At 51.2% G+C, this 13,751-nt stretch overlaps 5 protein-coding genes across 5 annotated transcripts; 2 read left to right on the forward strand and 3 right to left on the reverse strand.

The window, feature by feature from the left end:
- Window positions 1–178: 178 nt before the first annotated feature.
- Window positions 179–3,149, forward strand: ysh1 (cleavage polyadenylation factor subunit YSH1; the record flags this gene model as incomplete). Its single annotated transcript, XM_058477007.1, has 7 exons — window positions 179–331; window positions 401–498; window positions 660–1,148; window positions 1,211–1,820; window positions 1,878–2,313; window positions 2,363–2,524; window positions 2,626–3,149. The coding sequence occupies 7 exons, from the start codon at window positions 179–181 to the stop codon at window positions 3,147–3,149; spliced, it is 2,472 nt and encodes an 823-aa protein (XP_058329897.1).
- Window positions 3,150–3,338: 189 nt separating this feature from the next.
- N7468_007712 (aminotransferase, class III) lies at window positions 3,339–4,974 on the reverse strand (the record flags this gene model as incomplete). The annotated part of the gene is made up of 5 exons (XM_058477008.1): window positions 3,339–3,590; window positions 3,643–4,095; window positions 4,150–4,496; window positions 4,577–4,894; window positions 4,962–4,974. The coding sequence occupies 5 exons, from the start codon at window positions 4,972–4,974 to the stop codon at window positions 3,339–3,341; spliced, it is 1,383 nt and encodes a 460-aa protein (XP_058329898.1).
- An 875-nt stretch (window positions 4,975–5,849) lies between these two features.
- On the reverse strand, window positions 5,850–7,138 carry sur2 (sphingosine hydroxylase; the record flags this gene model as incomplete). Its single annotated transcript, XM_058477009.1, has 2 exons — window positions 5,850–6,394; window positions 6,448–7,138. The coding sequence occupies 2 exons, from the start codon at window positions 7,136–7,138 to the stop codon at window positions 5,850–5,852; spliced, it is 1,236 nt and encodes a 411-aa protein (XP_058329899.1).
- Window positions 7,139–8,428: 1,290 nt separating this feature from the next.
- Window positions 8,429–9,152, forward strand: N7468_007714 (translationally-controlled tumor protein; the record flags this gene model as incomplete). The annotated part of the gene is made up of 3 exons (XM_058477010.1): window positions 8,429–8,443; window positions 8,536–8,824; window positions 8,908–9,152. The coding sequence occupies 3 exons, from the start codon at window positions 8,429–8,431 to the stop codon at window positions 9,150–9,152; spliced, it is 549 nt and encodes a 182-aa protein (XP_058329900.1).
- Window positions 9,153–9,630: 478 nt separating this feature from the next.
- On the reverse strand, window positions 9,631–13,551 carry N7468_007715 (putative C6 transcription factor; the record flags this gene model as incomplete). The annotated part of the gene is made up of 10 exons (XM_058477011.1): window positions 9,631–10,268; window positions 10,346–10,641; window positions 10,699–10,725; window positions 10,780–10,869; window positions 10,922–10,992; window positions 11,047–11,369; window positions 11,423–12,446; window positions 12,501–12,540; window positions 12,617–13,164; window positions 13,234–13,551. The coding sequence occupies 10 exons, from the start codon at window positions 13,549–13,551 to the stop codon at window positions 9,631–9,633; spliced, it is 3,375 nt and encodes a 1,124-aa protein (XP_058329901.1).
- Between the last annotated feature and the right edge of the window lie 200 nt (window positions 13,552–13,751).

Genomic DNA, 13,751 nt, shown 5'->3' on the forward strand with positions numbered 1-13,751 from the left:
TCCCATTTACTTCAATCGGTCTTGCCTCGCATCTGGGGATGAGAAGCGGGACTGCCTTGAGATCTCGGTTCCCCAACCCCTGTTGACGCGGGCGCAACCGCCCTGAAAGTCACAGCTCTGCGTCGGATCGCAATACACCCTCTCAACGCGAAAAGAGGCGCTTCTATCATCTGACGCGATGGCGGCCAAGCGAAAGGCCTCCGCTATGGGGGCAGCTATGGATGACGAGCCAGTCGATCCCTCTGATGAACTGGCATTCTACTGCCTGGGTGGAGGCAATGAGGTCGGCCGCTCATGCCATATCATCCAATACAAAGGAAAAACAGTCATGGTAGGAATAAAAACAGAGGAGATATGGCCTTAACACATTGCTAATACCTTTTTGTTTGTCTGCTTGCAGCTTGATGCAGGTATGCATCCAGCTAAAGAAGGGTTCTCGGCTCTTCCTTTCTTCGATGAATTCGATTTGAGCACGGTGGATATTCTCTTAATTAGCCAGTAAGTGCTTTCCGTCAGTGCTTCTTGGGGGCAAGGCAGATCGGAATGTCTGTGATGCTTCTATGGGTTGACTATACGGACTGTGAGATTCATATCTTCAATGCCATATGCTATCGCGGTGTCGTTGAACGTTATTCAAAGCATTCTACAGATGCTAACAGAGATGAATGGTACAGTTTCCACGTTGACCACTCCTCCGCTCTACCCTATGTTCTCAGCAAAACAAACTTCAAAGGCCGCGTTTTCATGACCCATGCGACGAAAGCCATCTACAAATGGCTGATCCAAGACAATGTCCGAGTCAGCAATACATCGTCATCCTCAGACCAGCGCACGACGCTTTACACCGAACGCGATCATCTCTCGACTCTTCCATTGATTGAAACCATCGATTTCAACACTACTCACACCATCAATAGCATTCGTATCACTCCTTTCCCTGCCGGTCATGTTCTTGGTGCAGCTATGTTTCTAGTCTCAATCGCTGGATTGAACATCTTGTTCACGGGTGATTATTCTAGGGAAGAAGATCGGCACTTAATCCCAGCTGAGGTTCCGAGGGGAATCAAAATTGACGTTCTGATCACGGAATCGACATTTGGCATATCCTCAAACCCGCCGCGTCTAGAGCGAGAGGCAGCGCTCATGAAGTCTATCACTGGAATTCTGAACAGGGGAGGGCGTGTTCTTATGCCCGTGTTCGCCTTGGAAGAGCTCAAGAGCTTCTTCTCATCCTCGAGGAATACTGGGAGCGGCATCCGGAGTTACAGAAAGTCCCGATTTACTACATTGGTAACATGGCCCGACGGTGTATGGTGGTCTATCAAACCTATATCGGTGCTATGAATGATAACATCAAACGTCTTTTCCGACAACGTATGGCCGAAGCCGAAGCAAGTGGAGATAAAAGTGTCACTGCGGGACCGTGGGATTTTCGCTTTGTACGAAGTCTGCGGAGCTTAGAACGTTTTGATGATGTTGGAGGCTGTGTGATGATTGCGTCTCCCGGTATGCTGCAAACTGGAACCAGTCGAGAGCTGCTCGAACGCTGGGCGCCCAGCGAGCGTAATGGAGTCGTCATGACTGGCTATAGCGTTGAAGGGACCATGGCCAAGCAGCTCCTCAATGAGCCTGACCAGATTCCTGCTGTGATGTCCAAAGTATCGACTGTGCAGGGTCGTGGTCGTGTGCCAGGTGGAAATGATGAAGAGCAAAAGGTTATGATTCCACGTCGCTGTACAGTGGATGAGATCAGCTTTGCTGCTCATGTTGACGGAGTTGAGAACCGTAACTTTATCGAGGAGGTGGCTGCTCCTGTAGTGGTGAGCTTGACACCCCAAGAGAGATACATCTCACAAATCACTAACTATTTGACATAGATCCTTGTCCACGGCGAGAAGCACCAAATGATGCGGCTGAAATCAAAACTCTTGAGTCTCAACGTCGACAAGACGGTGAAGGTGAAGGTCTACACGCCAGCCAATTGCGATGAAGTCCGTATTCCGTTCAGGAAGGATAAGATTGCGAAGGTCGTCGGTAAATTAGCCGAGATTGCTCCTCCCATGGAGCAAGACGATGGCCAACTCATGGCTGGCGTGCTCGTCCAGAACGGATTTGATTTGTCCTTAATGGCCCCCGATGACTTACGTGAATATGCTGGACTAACCACAACAACCATCACTTGCAAACAACACATCACACTTAGTTCAGCCAGCATGGATTTGATCCGGTGGGCCCTCGAAGGTACATTCGGCGCCATTGAGGAAATTGGAGCCGTCAAGAAAGAAAAGGGTGAAAATCTCAACGGCGATGCAGGTTCAGGTGCTCAAGAAGAGATCGCAGATGAAAGAGATCCCCATGGCAGAGACACAGGCTTTCTTGATCATGGGATGTGTTGTTCTACGATACCATGCGCGTACCCGCGAGGTGGAGCTCGAATGGGAGGGGAACATGATGAACGATGGTGTAGCGGATGCTGTCATGGCTGTGCTTTTGACCGTCGAGAGCAGTCCAGCTTCTGTGAAACGTATGCAGCCCTTTCCACTCCCTTTTTTTTTTTCTTTTTCTTTTCTTTTTCTTTTTCTTTTCCATTTGCAATCACGCTGACCACCATTTTCTACCCTATAGAATCGGCCAAAAATAAGCACCACCACCACCACCATCATGACGATGATTTCGCCTACAACCCTCATTCATATGTTGGATCCGAGGACCGACTAGCACGGCTGCTCATGATGCTGGAATCTCAGTTTGGCTCCGAAATTGCCCCTATTGAGAAACCCCGTATCCCGACGGAGCTGGCAGAAGAGATCGCCAATGGTGACCAGTCGGAGAAGGTCAAGGAGCAACGCATCGCAGATATTGAATCGGCTGAGCTGGAACGCCTCCACGCGCTGGGAATACCAGTTCCTGGGCTCGAAATCCGCGTTGACAAGCATGTGGCGCGAGTGTGGTTGGAGAAATTGGACGTCGAATGCACCAATACTGTGCTGCGCGATCGAGTTCGCGTGGTTGTTGAACGGGCTGTGGAGACGGTGGCTAGTCTCTGGGCAGCCAACTCTATGCCAAAGGAGGTTGGCGTCCCCAACGGTTCCATGAAACAGTCGACTGAGTACGACGCAGCAGCTACTGCTATCGAGATGCAATCTTGATCGCCGTCTACTTTTCTAATGTACAATAATGAGTCTTTCTATAGGGATGATAAATTATAGTCCTGAACTTGAAAGTTGCCCTAGTTTTCTAAAATCTTGTTGCATTTAGATAGATTGTTGCATATACCAATAGTAGTGGTGCAGTTACTTATACTCAGCTATGCTCAGTAAACCTGTAAAGAAACATTCTCATGAGGATGCAAGTCCAGCCAGCACTTCTTCGAGAACGACGGCAGTCGTATCAACTATGATATCAATCTCTTCTTTTGACACAATGAACGGAGGTGCTATGATCACATGGTCACCGCGGATGCCATCTACCGTACCGGGCGAGCTATATAGAGAGACGCCATGTTGCAGGCCCTTCTCCTGGATGAGAAATGCAAGTCGGTCTTTTGTCTCGAAAGGCTCTTTGGACCTTTTATCCTTTACTAGCTCGAGCTGTAGACCCAAATTAGTAGGAGTAATAAGATATGGACCGGTGTCATCATACCCCCCAGAATAGCCCTTTGCCGCGAATATCTCCGACATGCGGATGGTCTCCGAGCCGTTCACGCAAGTGACTTTCGAGATAGGCCCCCATTGCACGAACATTGGCCAACAGTCCCTGCTCGTGGACGATCTTTTGAACAGCTAGTGCCGCGGCGCATGAGATTGGGTGGCCTTGGTAGGTCTGTCCGTGTCGAAAAACCCCCGTGCCCTTATCCAGGACCTGCACGATTGAATCGTTGATCAGAATGCCGGAAACAGGAGCATAACCCCCGCCAAGCCCTTTACCAATCGTTTGAATATCAGGCACGACGTTTTCTTGCTCCCAAGCGTGGAGAGTGCCGCAACGACCCATGCCGCTCATGATCTCGTCAAGGATGAAGAGCGCTCCATATTTCTCACAAACTGCTTTCATAGCGGGGAAATAGCCTGGAACGGCTGGAACGCAGCCAAGTGCCTAGGATTCCATATTTTAGCTAATGTGTCCATGGCCAATCATGTAGACACTCACGGCACCGACGACGGGTTCAGCAATGAATGCGCAGACATTTTCTGGGCCCACACGCTGGAACTCTTCATCCAGTTCGACTGCCAGTCGGCTCACGTAGTCAGCATCGGACTCCCCGTCTGATTTCCCTCTATACGCAAAGCAGGGCGATACGTGGGATGTGGTCACTGGGAGCAATGGCTCAAATGGCTCTCTCCGAAGGACGTGGCCACCCACCCCCAAAGCACCCAGCGTTGTACCATGGTAGGACGGTAAACGGGAGATGAAACGAGTACGTTGAGGCTGAGGGGCTGGGAGCTCCAGGAAATATTGCCGAGCCAATTTCAGAGCGGCTTCCACAGCCTCGGAGCCTAAACGTTGCCGATCTTAGATTCTGATAGTACTAGATACGATGGTTATAGGTCAAGCTGCCCGGGTGCAGATGACTCACCAGAACTGACAATGAATACTTTGGACAGCTTTCCTCCGGTAGAGTCCACGAGGAACTGCGCGAGCTCCTCAGATACATCTGTGCCGAAGAAAGCCGTATGGCAATAGGATATTTGGTCTGCTTGCTTCTGAATCGCAGCTTGAACCTGTTTATTGCCATGCCCGAGACATGAGACGGCAGCTCCCCCTGTAGAGTCCAGGAATTTCGTTCCGTCCTCTAAAAAGATGTAACATCCTTGTCCTCCGACGGCTTTCTTTGGAATAAAATGAGAATCGCGATGCAGAAGTGCACTGCGCGGGCTAGGTCTCTCTGGCGGAACTCCGTGCCTTAGCATTTCACATTTCAACTTTGGAAGTGCGGGGGCAGGAGTTCTTCCTTGACATACCTTTTGTAGGCATGTTGACGTTGCCCCGTCTGTAGCAGGTATGTGGAGAAGGCGAGATCCAAACTCAGATGAACTCAGATGAATTAGTCGTTGGGGTCTGAATGGAGACTGTTTCGGGCTTCTTATACTTTAGCGACCGGGGCTTTATTGGCTGCGGGGGAATGGGCTCTTACTGTTGAGTGGATCTGTAGATACGAGACGAGCCAACCAAAGCGCGTATGCAGCGCCAGGATCTCTCGCGATAGCACCCTGTGGCTCGCGATATGACATGATCCATTTCAATTATGCTAGCCCATAGCCCATGACATCCTGCCTACTTGTGGTAGGTTAGTGCTTCTCTTCTACTACTTGAATGCTTGCCATCAGGATTGCCCACTTACGAGGTCATACTGGCAGTGCTGTGGAATAAGGACTGCTTCTCAGGACACCGAGACCTAAATAAGAGGAAATTGCCCTTTTATGTACTTGCCATTCAAGATAGTAAGCGTGGGGGATTATGTCACCGTTGAAGGATGCAAGGCCCGCTCCTTTGTGGTGGATTGATCAACTCATAGTCTCGTGTCTCAATAAGCACCATGAGGGTCATTAAGAGAGTAAGGAACAACAGGCACAAATTGCTAAATGCTCTTGTCAATTCAAAGTTGGCGCCGAAGCAATAAACATTATTGACAATACCGACGGTAAGTCACAGAAAGTCGTAAAAATAACAATGTACAAAGAACCGGTCCAAGCATTCTGCTAATAATACACTGGAAGACAACTCACGCATGGGGATCATGGCCCCTTGACATAAAGTATGAGAAAAGTCGATCCCATTGGCGCGAGGAGATGACCAGCACCTTCGAACCCACGAGAGACGAAACCCGTTGACATATCAACTCATCATGCTCAATTATGCAAGACACTGCCCGGAACACCATGGCTGGGGCCTTTCAGGCTGTCCACGGTCTTCCGGCGTAATCGAGTTCGTGTGGCCGGCCCTTCCACAGAAACTACGGTCTCATGCTCCGGTTCCTCGTTTTGAGAGACATCCATATCCACTTGCTTTTGGGCAGACTCCCGGCCTCGTTCGTAGCGAAGCTTAGTTTCGCCCTGCCACTGAGTATCGAGGAGACGATCCCAGAAGATGAAGAAGGGCTGCGAGAAATTGGTTTTGATGCCCCAGCTCTGGTGATGAATGTCGTGGTACGCCGCGTTGTTCGAGGTGAAATGCTGAAGGGGGTCCCAAGGAAACGCGTAGCCACAGTGATCGTCAACAGTCTTGATAGTGGAGATGGTGAAAAACCACATGGCTTGTCGGTTGGTCATGCCCGACAACAAAAATCCAACACCGGTACCAGCTGTATCCAGAAGAAACCCTTCGACGGGATGATTGTACAGCGCACCGAAGGCGTAGGGGACGTACAGACGGTGGTGGCGAGAGTGGAAGGTTACTTTGGGGAACGTAAGTATATGCGGATGGTAGACACAAGAACGAGGCACCTACCGTAGAGCCACCGGTTCAGGTGCATAGCACGGTGCCAGAAATATTGCCAGGTATCGACTATAGAGATGGCGAGTCCGAACTGGAAAGCAGGGATCAGGTACCAGTAGATGAAGCTCGCCACGGTCAGTTCCCAGCTGGCAAAGGCTGGCGCAGTGATGGTGTCTCCACTCTCGAGAATCAATGACTGCACTATACTGGGGTAGGAGCCTCCGGCCAAGGCGCCGGCTAGTATATTATGCCCGTTCTGGGATGCAGACTTGGCCAACCCTGCAGCGTCCAAGCCCACCAGAGCGAGCGCGGGTGGGATAGCTCTCTGTGCAGTACGCAGCCGCTGTGCCCACACTGCAACATCATACTCCTCTTTGCCAACAGTTTCAACGGGATCGAAGTAACCCAAGACCATTCCAGCCAAGGTTTGGACAACCTGCTGCAGAACGACATCGCGAACCACCTCCCATCGGGTCACACGATTCCGTTTGGCCAGCTCAGCCGGAGTATGAAGACGGTATTGCTCGAAATAGTTGTTGACGTCGAGGAAGTGGTAAACCATGGACAGGCCCCAGTAGGCAATAATGGGCAAGATTAAGGATAGAATGTTGTCAGGAATGGGCGAGACAAGTGGTGGGCGGACAGACAGGGTGTATGTCGGAAGAGGCGGCAGGTCGGAGGTGACCGACGCGTTGAATGCCATGATGGAGAAGAGAGGAGAAGGAAATCAAGACCTAGTGCAACAACGGGGAGGTTGATACAAAAAAGGTAAAGTGAAGCGTGAGAGGTTAGAGCGAAAGGAGAAGAGGGAGTGGTCGGTAGATAAAAGAAAAAAAGGGCAATACAACCACTACCCCGAGACGAGAAAAGATTGAGAAGGAGCGATAAGGGTCTGGAACACGAAGAGGCAAACCCGATTAAAAATGAAAGAGAAATTCGACCAGGGGAGGGGAAAGATAAAAAAGATCAGGAGAAACGGTGATTCGAGTGGCGCCAGGGAGTGGCGCCAGGTCGGATGCGGCCTTTCGATCTGGCGGGTGTCGGCGGAGCAGCCGTTTTGAGCCTGCTGATTGGCTGATCTTTGCTCCGTACGGTCACGGGCGGTATTGCAACACTCGATGGGCGGCTTCTTTCCTGTGGGGACTTTACGGTCCAAAGAAGATGGGATGTTACAAAGGAAGAGAAGGGAAGAGAGAGGGCTGAATTGCTGGTTTACAACTCGGAAGTGGCTAAAAGAGAGAGTGTCTCACCACCTACACATCAGACCCGTAGTGTATTGGGTATTGGATCAAGCATGCCAGGCTATCATGCAGTCAAAATTACACGAAAAAGCAGGAGATTACAGGGTCACCTGGGCAATGCACGCGACGCTTTGTCAGAGCATATCTGACAAATCTCACAGCATGAGTCCAGCCTTGTACGCGTACGCAGTACGCAGTACATAGTACTCATCCCCCCTAATCCGGTTGGGAGCAACTGAAGAACCGTATAGCGGAGCACTAATCACTTAGTCCATGATTACCCAGTCAAATCGCATATTTAAAGTTGACATGCGCTCCCGGATTGCGTGCGGTCCGCTTGGAAGTATACGATGATCATTTGGGGGGGGTGGTGGAGCCTTTGTACTCGCCCCATATCCAGGAACATCTTAGCGTTTGAGCGGTTCGTCGAGGTAAGGAGTCAACAAGCCGACAATATAATGGCAAGAACGGAGTAGCAGGGCTCTTCAATCCCTCGAGTGTGGAACGGACAACTTAGTAATGGCACCAGCCGGAGATTAACCGCCAGATCTCGAAGGCGCCAAAAGTCGCGTCGATGGATTTTAGGCCGCGTCCCGTGATTTGGGGCAAACAAGACAAACTCCCCCACCAATTTGTGGTTTCGTCCGCCACTAGAAAAAAAAAAACTTCGCTTCCCCTCCTTTCTGTTTTTGTTGTCCCTTCTTCGCCCCCTCTTTTCCTCGTTCAAGACACACCCCTCCATTTCCATCACCATGATTATCTACTCTGTATGTATCCCAATTCGCGCATCTCCCCTCATTGACTCAATTGTCATGAAACACCTGAATGTCCCCCGACCATTTACTGATAACGACCCCAGGATATCATCTCCGGAGACGAGCTTCTCTCGGACACCTTCAAGATCGTTCCCTCCAAGGACTGCCCCATCCTTTGGGAGACCGACTGCCGCAAGTACCTCAAGAAGGCCGACTCCGACTTCCAGCTTGAGGGTGCGAACCCCTCCGCTGAGGACGGTGATGATGCTGGTGGTGGTGATGAGGGCGAGGCTACCATGGTCCACGACATTGAGGACCAGTTCCGTCTTGTCTGGCTCAAGACCGAGGAGGGTCTGAAGCCTTCCAAGGAGGCTTTCAAGGCTCACCTGAAGAGTATGTACTCAACCAACTTCTTTCCGATTCAAGATTTGTGGTCACTATGAACACACCACTAACATTCCATTTTTTTCCCTCAGCCTACGTCAAGAAGCTCCTGAAGGCTCTCCAGGACAGCGGTGCCAGCGAGGAGACCATCGCCGAGTTCAAGTCAGGTGCTGCCGGTGCCGTCAAGAAGATCACCGGTAACTACGACAACTACGATGTGATGATGGGCCAGTCCATGGATGGTGATGCTATGCACGTCCTGATTGACTTCCGTGAGGACGGCGTCACCCCCTACGCTACCCTTTGGAAGCACGGTCTCAAGGAGATCAAGGTTTAAGATGCTCGATACCCCCGCAGGGCGACTGAAAAATTGCACTTGACATGAAGAAAATTATGAAGAAACGCGACCTCTCTGCATCCACGGCGAGAAAATGACGCGGGGATGGCTGTGGGTTTCTCCCGCCAGGCCTTTTGTCTGTTCTGGCTTTGTTCAAACCTCGCATCTTCGTATGAGAATTGATCGATCTATCTGATCGTCAAGAGTTACGCCTCACGAATCGATAAACTGTTATACTTTCTCATTATCGATCTTGCCTCAGATGAGATTCCACATCTGTTTGTAAGGTCTTCTTTGTAGGAAGTTCCCGATTAATATATTACATATATATACCTTCCCTCAATGCCTCATGTCAATAATGACGATCCGCTATTCATTCGTAATCTCCGGCCAGTACGCCTTGATCCTAGAGAATTGAACGTTAAGGAAGCAAGAAATCATGAAAAAAAGAAAAAAAAGAAAAAGGGGGGTATCGAGATCATGTACTGTACCGGATCCATCCATCCGGGGTACCGGGAGTTGACATGCCATGGGGATCGACTTGGCTCTCCTGGGTATCAGTCAGAGGACCCCCAAAGTTAGCGAACTCCAGCCCGATAGGAGGATCCAGTTCCATCAACTCATCCGCGACGGGCAGATGCTGGCCAAAGACAGCGTCCCATTGATCCCAATCGAAGTTCAAGTTTGGGTCCACCATAGATGGCGGGGTCGGAACGCTCGTGGGGTTGGGATGAGGAGAAAGAGAGTCCATGAATGGTGTAGGTTGGGAGGGTTGGGCCACACCAGGCCCGACTGGTTGGAGGGGTTGCGAGCCCGCGGCAGCCAGAGGCTGTGAGCGGTCTGCGGGCATAGAATGAGAAGCGGATGTCCCTGAAGGTGATACCACGTCGGGAGAAGTTGCTGTCGCTGCTGGAGATAGTGTGGCCGCAGGGATTGTACTTGCTGCATGGGTGTGGCTGCGAGGCGGCATTGGGAGCGAATTGGCAGTTTCCACTGGCGGTTGATATGAATATCGTAAGGGGCTGGGCTTCATGCCTCCTGAAGTAGAGGACCCGGACAGAAGATGATTACGAGTCATATTGTAAAACAGGCGATTGAAGTCGGTCAACTGCGGATCTGGACTTGCGGGTTGACCGGGGACATCGCAGAGGTTGGTGAGCCAGACGAAGACGGGCCGGAATGACCTGACCCACGAGGATGACGAAGCTCGTCGCTGTGTGAAGTAATGCCGGCCAGTACTTGATCTTGTTCCGTCCAAAGGACCTCCGGGTTCAATCCCGCCTTTTGCCACGCCTTTTGACGGAGACGCCGGATCATGTCCCAAGCTTCACGACCGCCATCTTTCAATGGCCGCTGGAGGGAAATGCCGTCCTCGCCGCCGACCACGCCCCCATCCGGGCCCGAAATAGCGAGAATACGATCAATAAAGGCGCGAGACCTTGGCGCTTCGGGGCTGTAAGGTCGCTCATATAGATCAATTAGCATGATCCTGAGTGACGTTAGTGGAATGGTTCAAAATAGCTAGCAAATACCAAGTGAGGAATACATTGTGGCGTGCATCGGTTGATGATTTCTCGATAGATTGTCAGCACTCAGATCTATCAAGGCTTAGGAAAGAACAACTTACCCTGGCCAGCTCCAATGGAAGGGTTGAAAGTCTGCATCTGTTGCCAGCTGGATGAATTTCTCCATGAATCCATGACAATGACGAATGGCACTGGAATTTTAGTTCAATGAAGCGGTCTTTCCGTATTCAATAGAAGGCTCACCTTTGCCTCGCTGCAGGCCATATTCGACTTCGCGCATTTTTCAAGAATGGTTGATATGCGACGCAGAAAGCCTAGTCATCTTGTCAGTCCAATGAGAGGAAACGCATCGCTGCCAATGGGAGTACCTTGTCGATATAAAGTCCCAATATAATTTTCGCCCACTTGTGGAAAGATACCAGAACCGGGGAATGATACTGCTCCGCGCAGCCATTTAAGCCTTCTCCATTCACCTCCTCTGCGGTTTCCGTGCCGATGGGCGGTGATCTAGACATAGACATGGCCCTGCTTGCTGCACCCGAGGTTCTTTCTGGCATTCCCTCGGGAATTCGGTGCACCATTGAGTTTAGCTTGAGCTGGAGGTCGAGAAGGATTGACCTGAGATCTTCCATATCCATCCGGGTGACAGGCTGGGTGCCTAGTTGAATTCTGAGAATGCGGCGGACGGCACCTGGATGAGATATTAGAAGAAGTCTCCTGGAGATTTAGAACCTGTGTACTTACGAGCCATGGCATATTTTCCCCTAGCAGTCAGATAGTACACATTCACCATAGAAGAACCGCCGCAGAGGGACGGGTCATCTGGATTGTCTGGTACGCGTTGGTTGGTAGCGACAAGTTCTTCGTATGTTTCGGCTAATGAGGTACCGATGAGGGTATCTTTAATCTCGCTTGTCTCGCGTACATCCCAGTAGTTCTCGTCACTCAGCATCGGCGGGAGACCACTGGACATGGCGACGACGCCGTCCATGTGCAGGATGTGCCACCACATTCTGCGTCGGGTCTCCGCTTCGCAGGGCTCGATTCCAAATTTTGCGGGGTCACGGTGAAGTCCCATAGTTTGAGCTACTCTCATTGCCATACTGACAAACAAACTGCTAGTGAGAGGTTCTTCTTCCTTGGATAAGATAGTTTGAACAATGAGATAGGCAGCGAGTCCATGCAAAGAAGGACTTCGCGGGAAAGAGATCTTTGTAAGCCAGTGCGTCACCTCCTCGTTGTACATCGAGGACAGCGAAAAGCGAGACGCGGAGGGGAATTCGGTTTGGATGGTTCGGAGGGAGATGGTTACGGAACCACCATACCAGATAGCGTAAAGAAGGGGGATAAAGGATACATTTGGACATGGCTCACCGGAGTAACTACTATAATCATACCAGTCCCAAAAGGCATTATAGAGCTTCAAGACCGTCGGAGGGTGGACGACTGGGCTGATGGCGTGAACCCCGGACATGAACCCCTTATAGAGGATATGACTTTGCCTTCTGGTTGGCACATGCTCAAGCATCTCCGGTTCAACCGATTTGTCCGCTCCATACGGAGATTCGCCAGCAGAAGGGAAGATAACGGACTGTGGAAAGGACCCTACTCGAGACCTTCCTGTGCCTGACATCGGAGAGCTACCTATCGAGCTTCTACGTGCCCCCCGCCCGTTCATAGGATCAGATAGATCTTCAGAGGTACTCTCAGAAGCCTGGTGGTCATGCGAACGCGTTTGGTCTCTTAATAATTGATTCAGATCGTTGATCTGTGGCCTGTGTCAATTGTAGTCCAGACGAGCGAGGAAATAAGTATCGAATACCTCATGTGAGATGTAAGCCCAGTAAGTTGTGCCAACGTATCTGGTCCTGGGTTAACGTCTTGAGATCGAGGAAAGTCCACATCCCACTTCTTTTTTTCTTCTTCTTCTTAGCTCACCTTGACCTGCCGCCGTCTTCTAGGCTTAAGTGCCCTAAGTTCAAGCTCCCAATTGGATCAACCAGGTCGGTCGCCTGGCCGGACGGTATTGGGAACTCGTCCCCGCTTGATTCCATAGCAGCACGTGCTGGACTGGAGGGCCGCGGAGAAGCATTCTTTGCACTGCGAGCGTTACTTTGCCGCAACTCGTCCAGGAGAGCCGATTCCACGGTAGCGCTAGGAGACTTTGCATGCTTCTCTGCCAGTTCGTATGCTTGGGTTGTTCCGCCGATCCTTTCGATCACGGACATCAGATTGTTCAATCGGGCTTCGATGGCGCGGGGATCGGATTTGTCGGGACTTTGCGCCGACCCTTCTGTGTGTCTGGCAGGGCCGTATGTAGACTGTAGGTCACGCACATCGTCCTCCCAGCTTCTTGGCGTACCTCGCCGTCGTTTTGTTCCCTGGTTTCGTGAAGCGGTATCGCGCGTGTCTTTCTGCTTTTGCGACGAAGTGTCGTAGACGCAGTCGGCTCCGGTTTTGGCACAATTTCCGCAGATAGGGTGGACCTAGTGGATCGCTGCATTAGCCAAGCTCCTCGCGCGCTGCGGCAACATGCTCAGCTCAGGGATTCTTACCTTGTCGCATTTCACTTTGCGGCGGCGACAGGCATGACAGCTGTAACTCGCCCGGTTCCGGGTGATTTGCCGACCTCCAGCAAGCGGACCTCGCGTCGCACGAGGGCCAGAGCTCGACAGGCCCTTGAAGCCCGGACTTGCGTCCATCTCTGAGCCTCTCCAGAAGGAAGATCCAGACAGTCGGGGAAATGGGGATTTGGGGGGAGGCGACGCCGGAGATGACGGGATTGCGGGGAACGATTTGACCTTAAAATCATCTACCGATGACGGTCTCCACATCCGACCCTTTGCGCCGGGAAGACGGTCGGGCCCAGACATTGTCCAGAGCGTTTTCGCGTGATTCACTTCTGTGCAATATTTTTCATACTCGGCAAGTTCGTTACTCGTAACATGGCTCTTTGGATTGGGATTACTGGGGCATTATGATGACCTACGGCTGGTTGATTAAGTCACGCGCGCACAACTATACAAGCCCAATCTGGTGCGGAGGGGAAGATGACAAGAGTATTGTTATCTGC

Source organism: Penicillium chermesinum, assembly GCF_028974085.1.
Source record: "Penicillium chermesinum strain IBT 19713 chromosome Unknown utg000005l:1.0-4115287.0:1.0-4118363.0, whole genome shotgun sequence".
Classification (NCBI taxonomy): domain Eukaryota; kingdom Fungi; phylum Ascomycota; class Eurotiomycetes; order Eurotiales; family Aspergillaceae; genus Penicillium; species Penicillium chermesinum.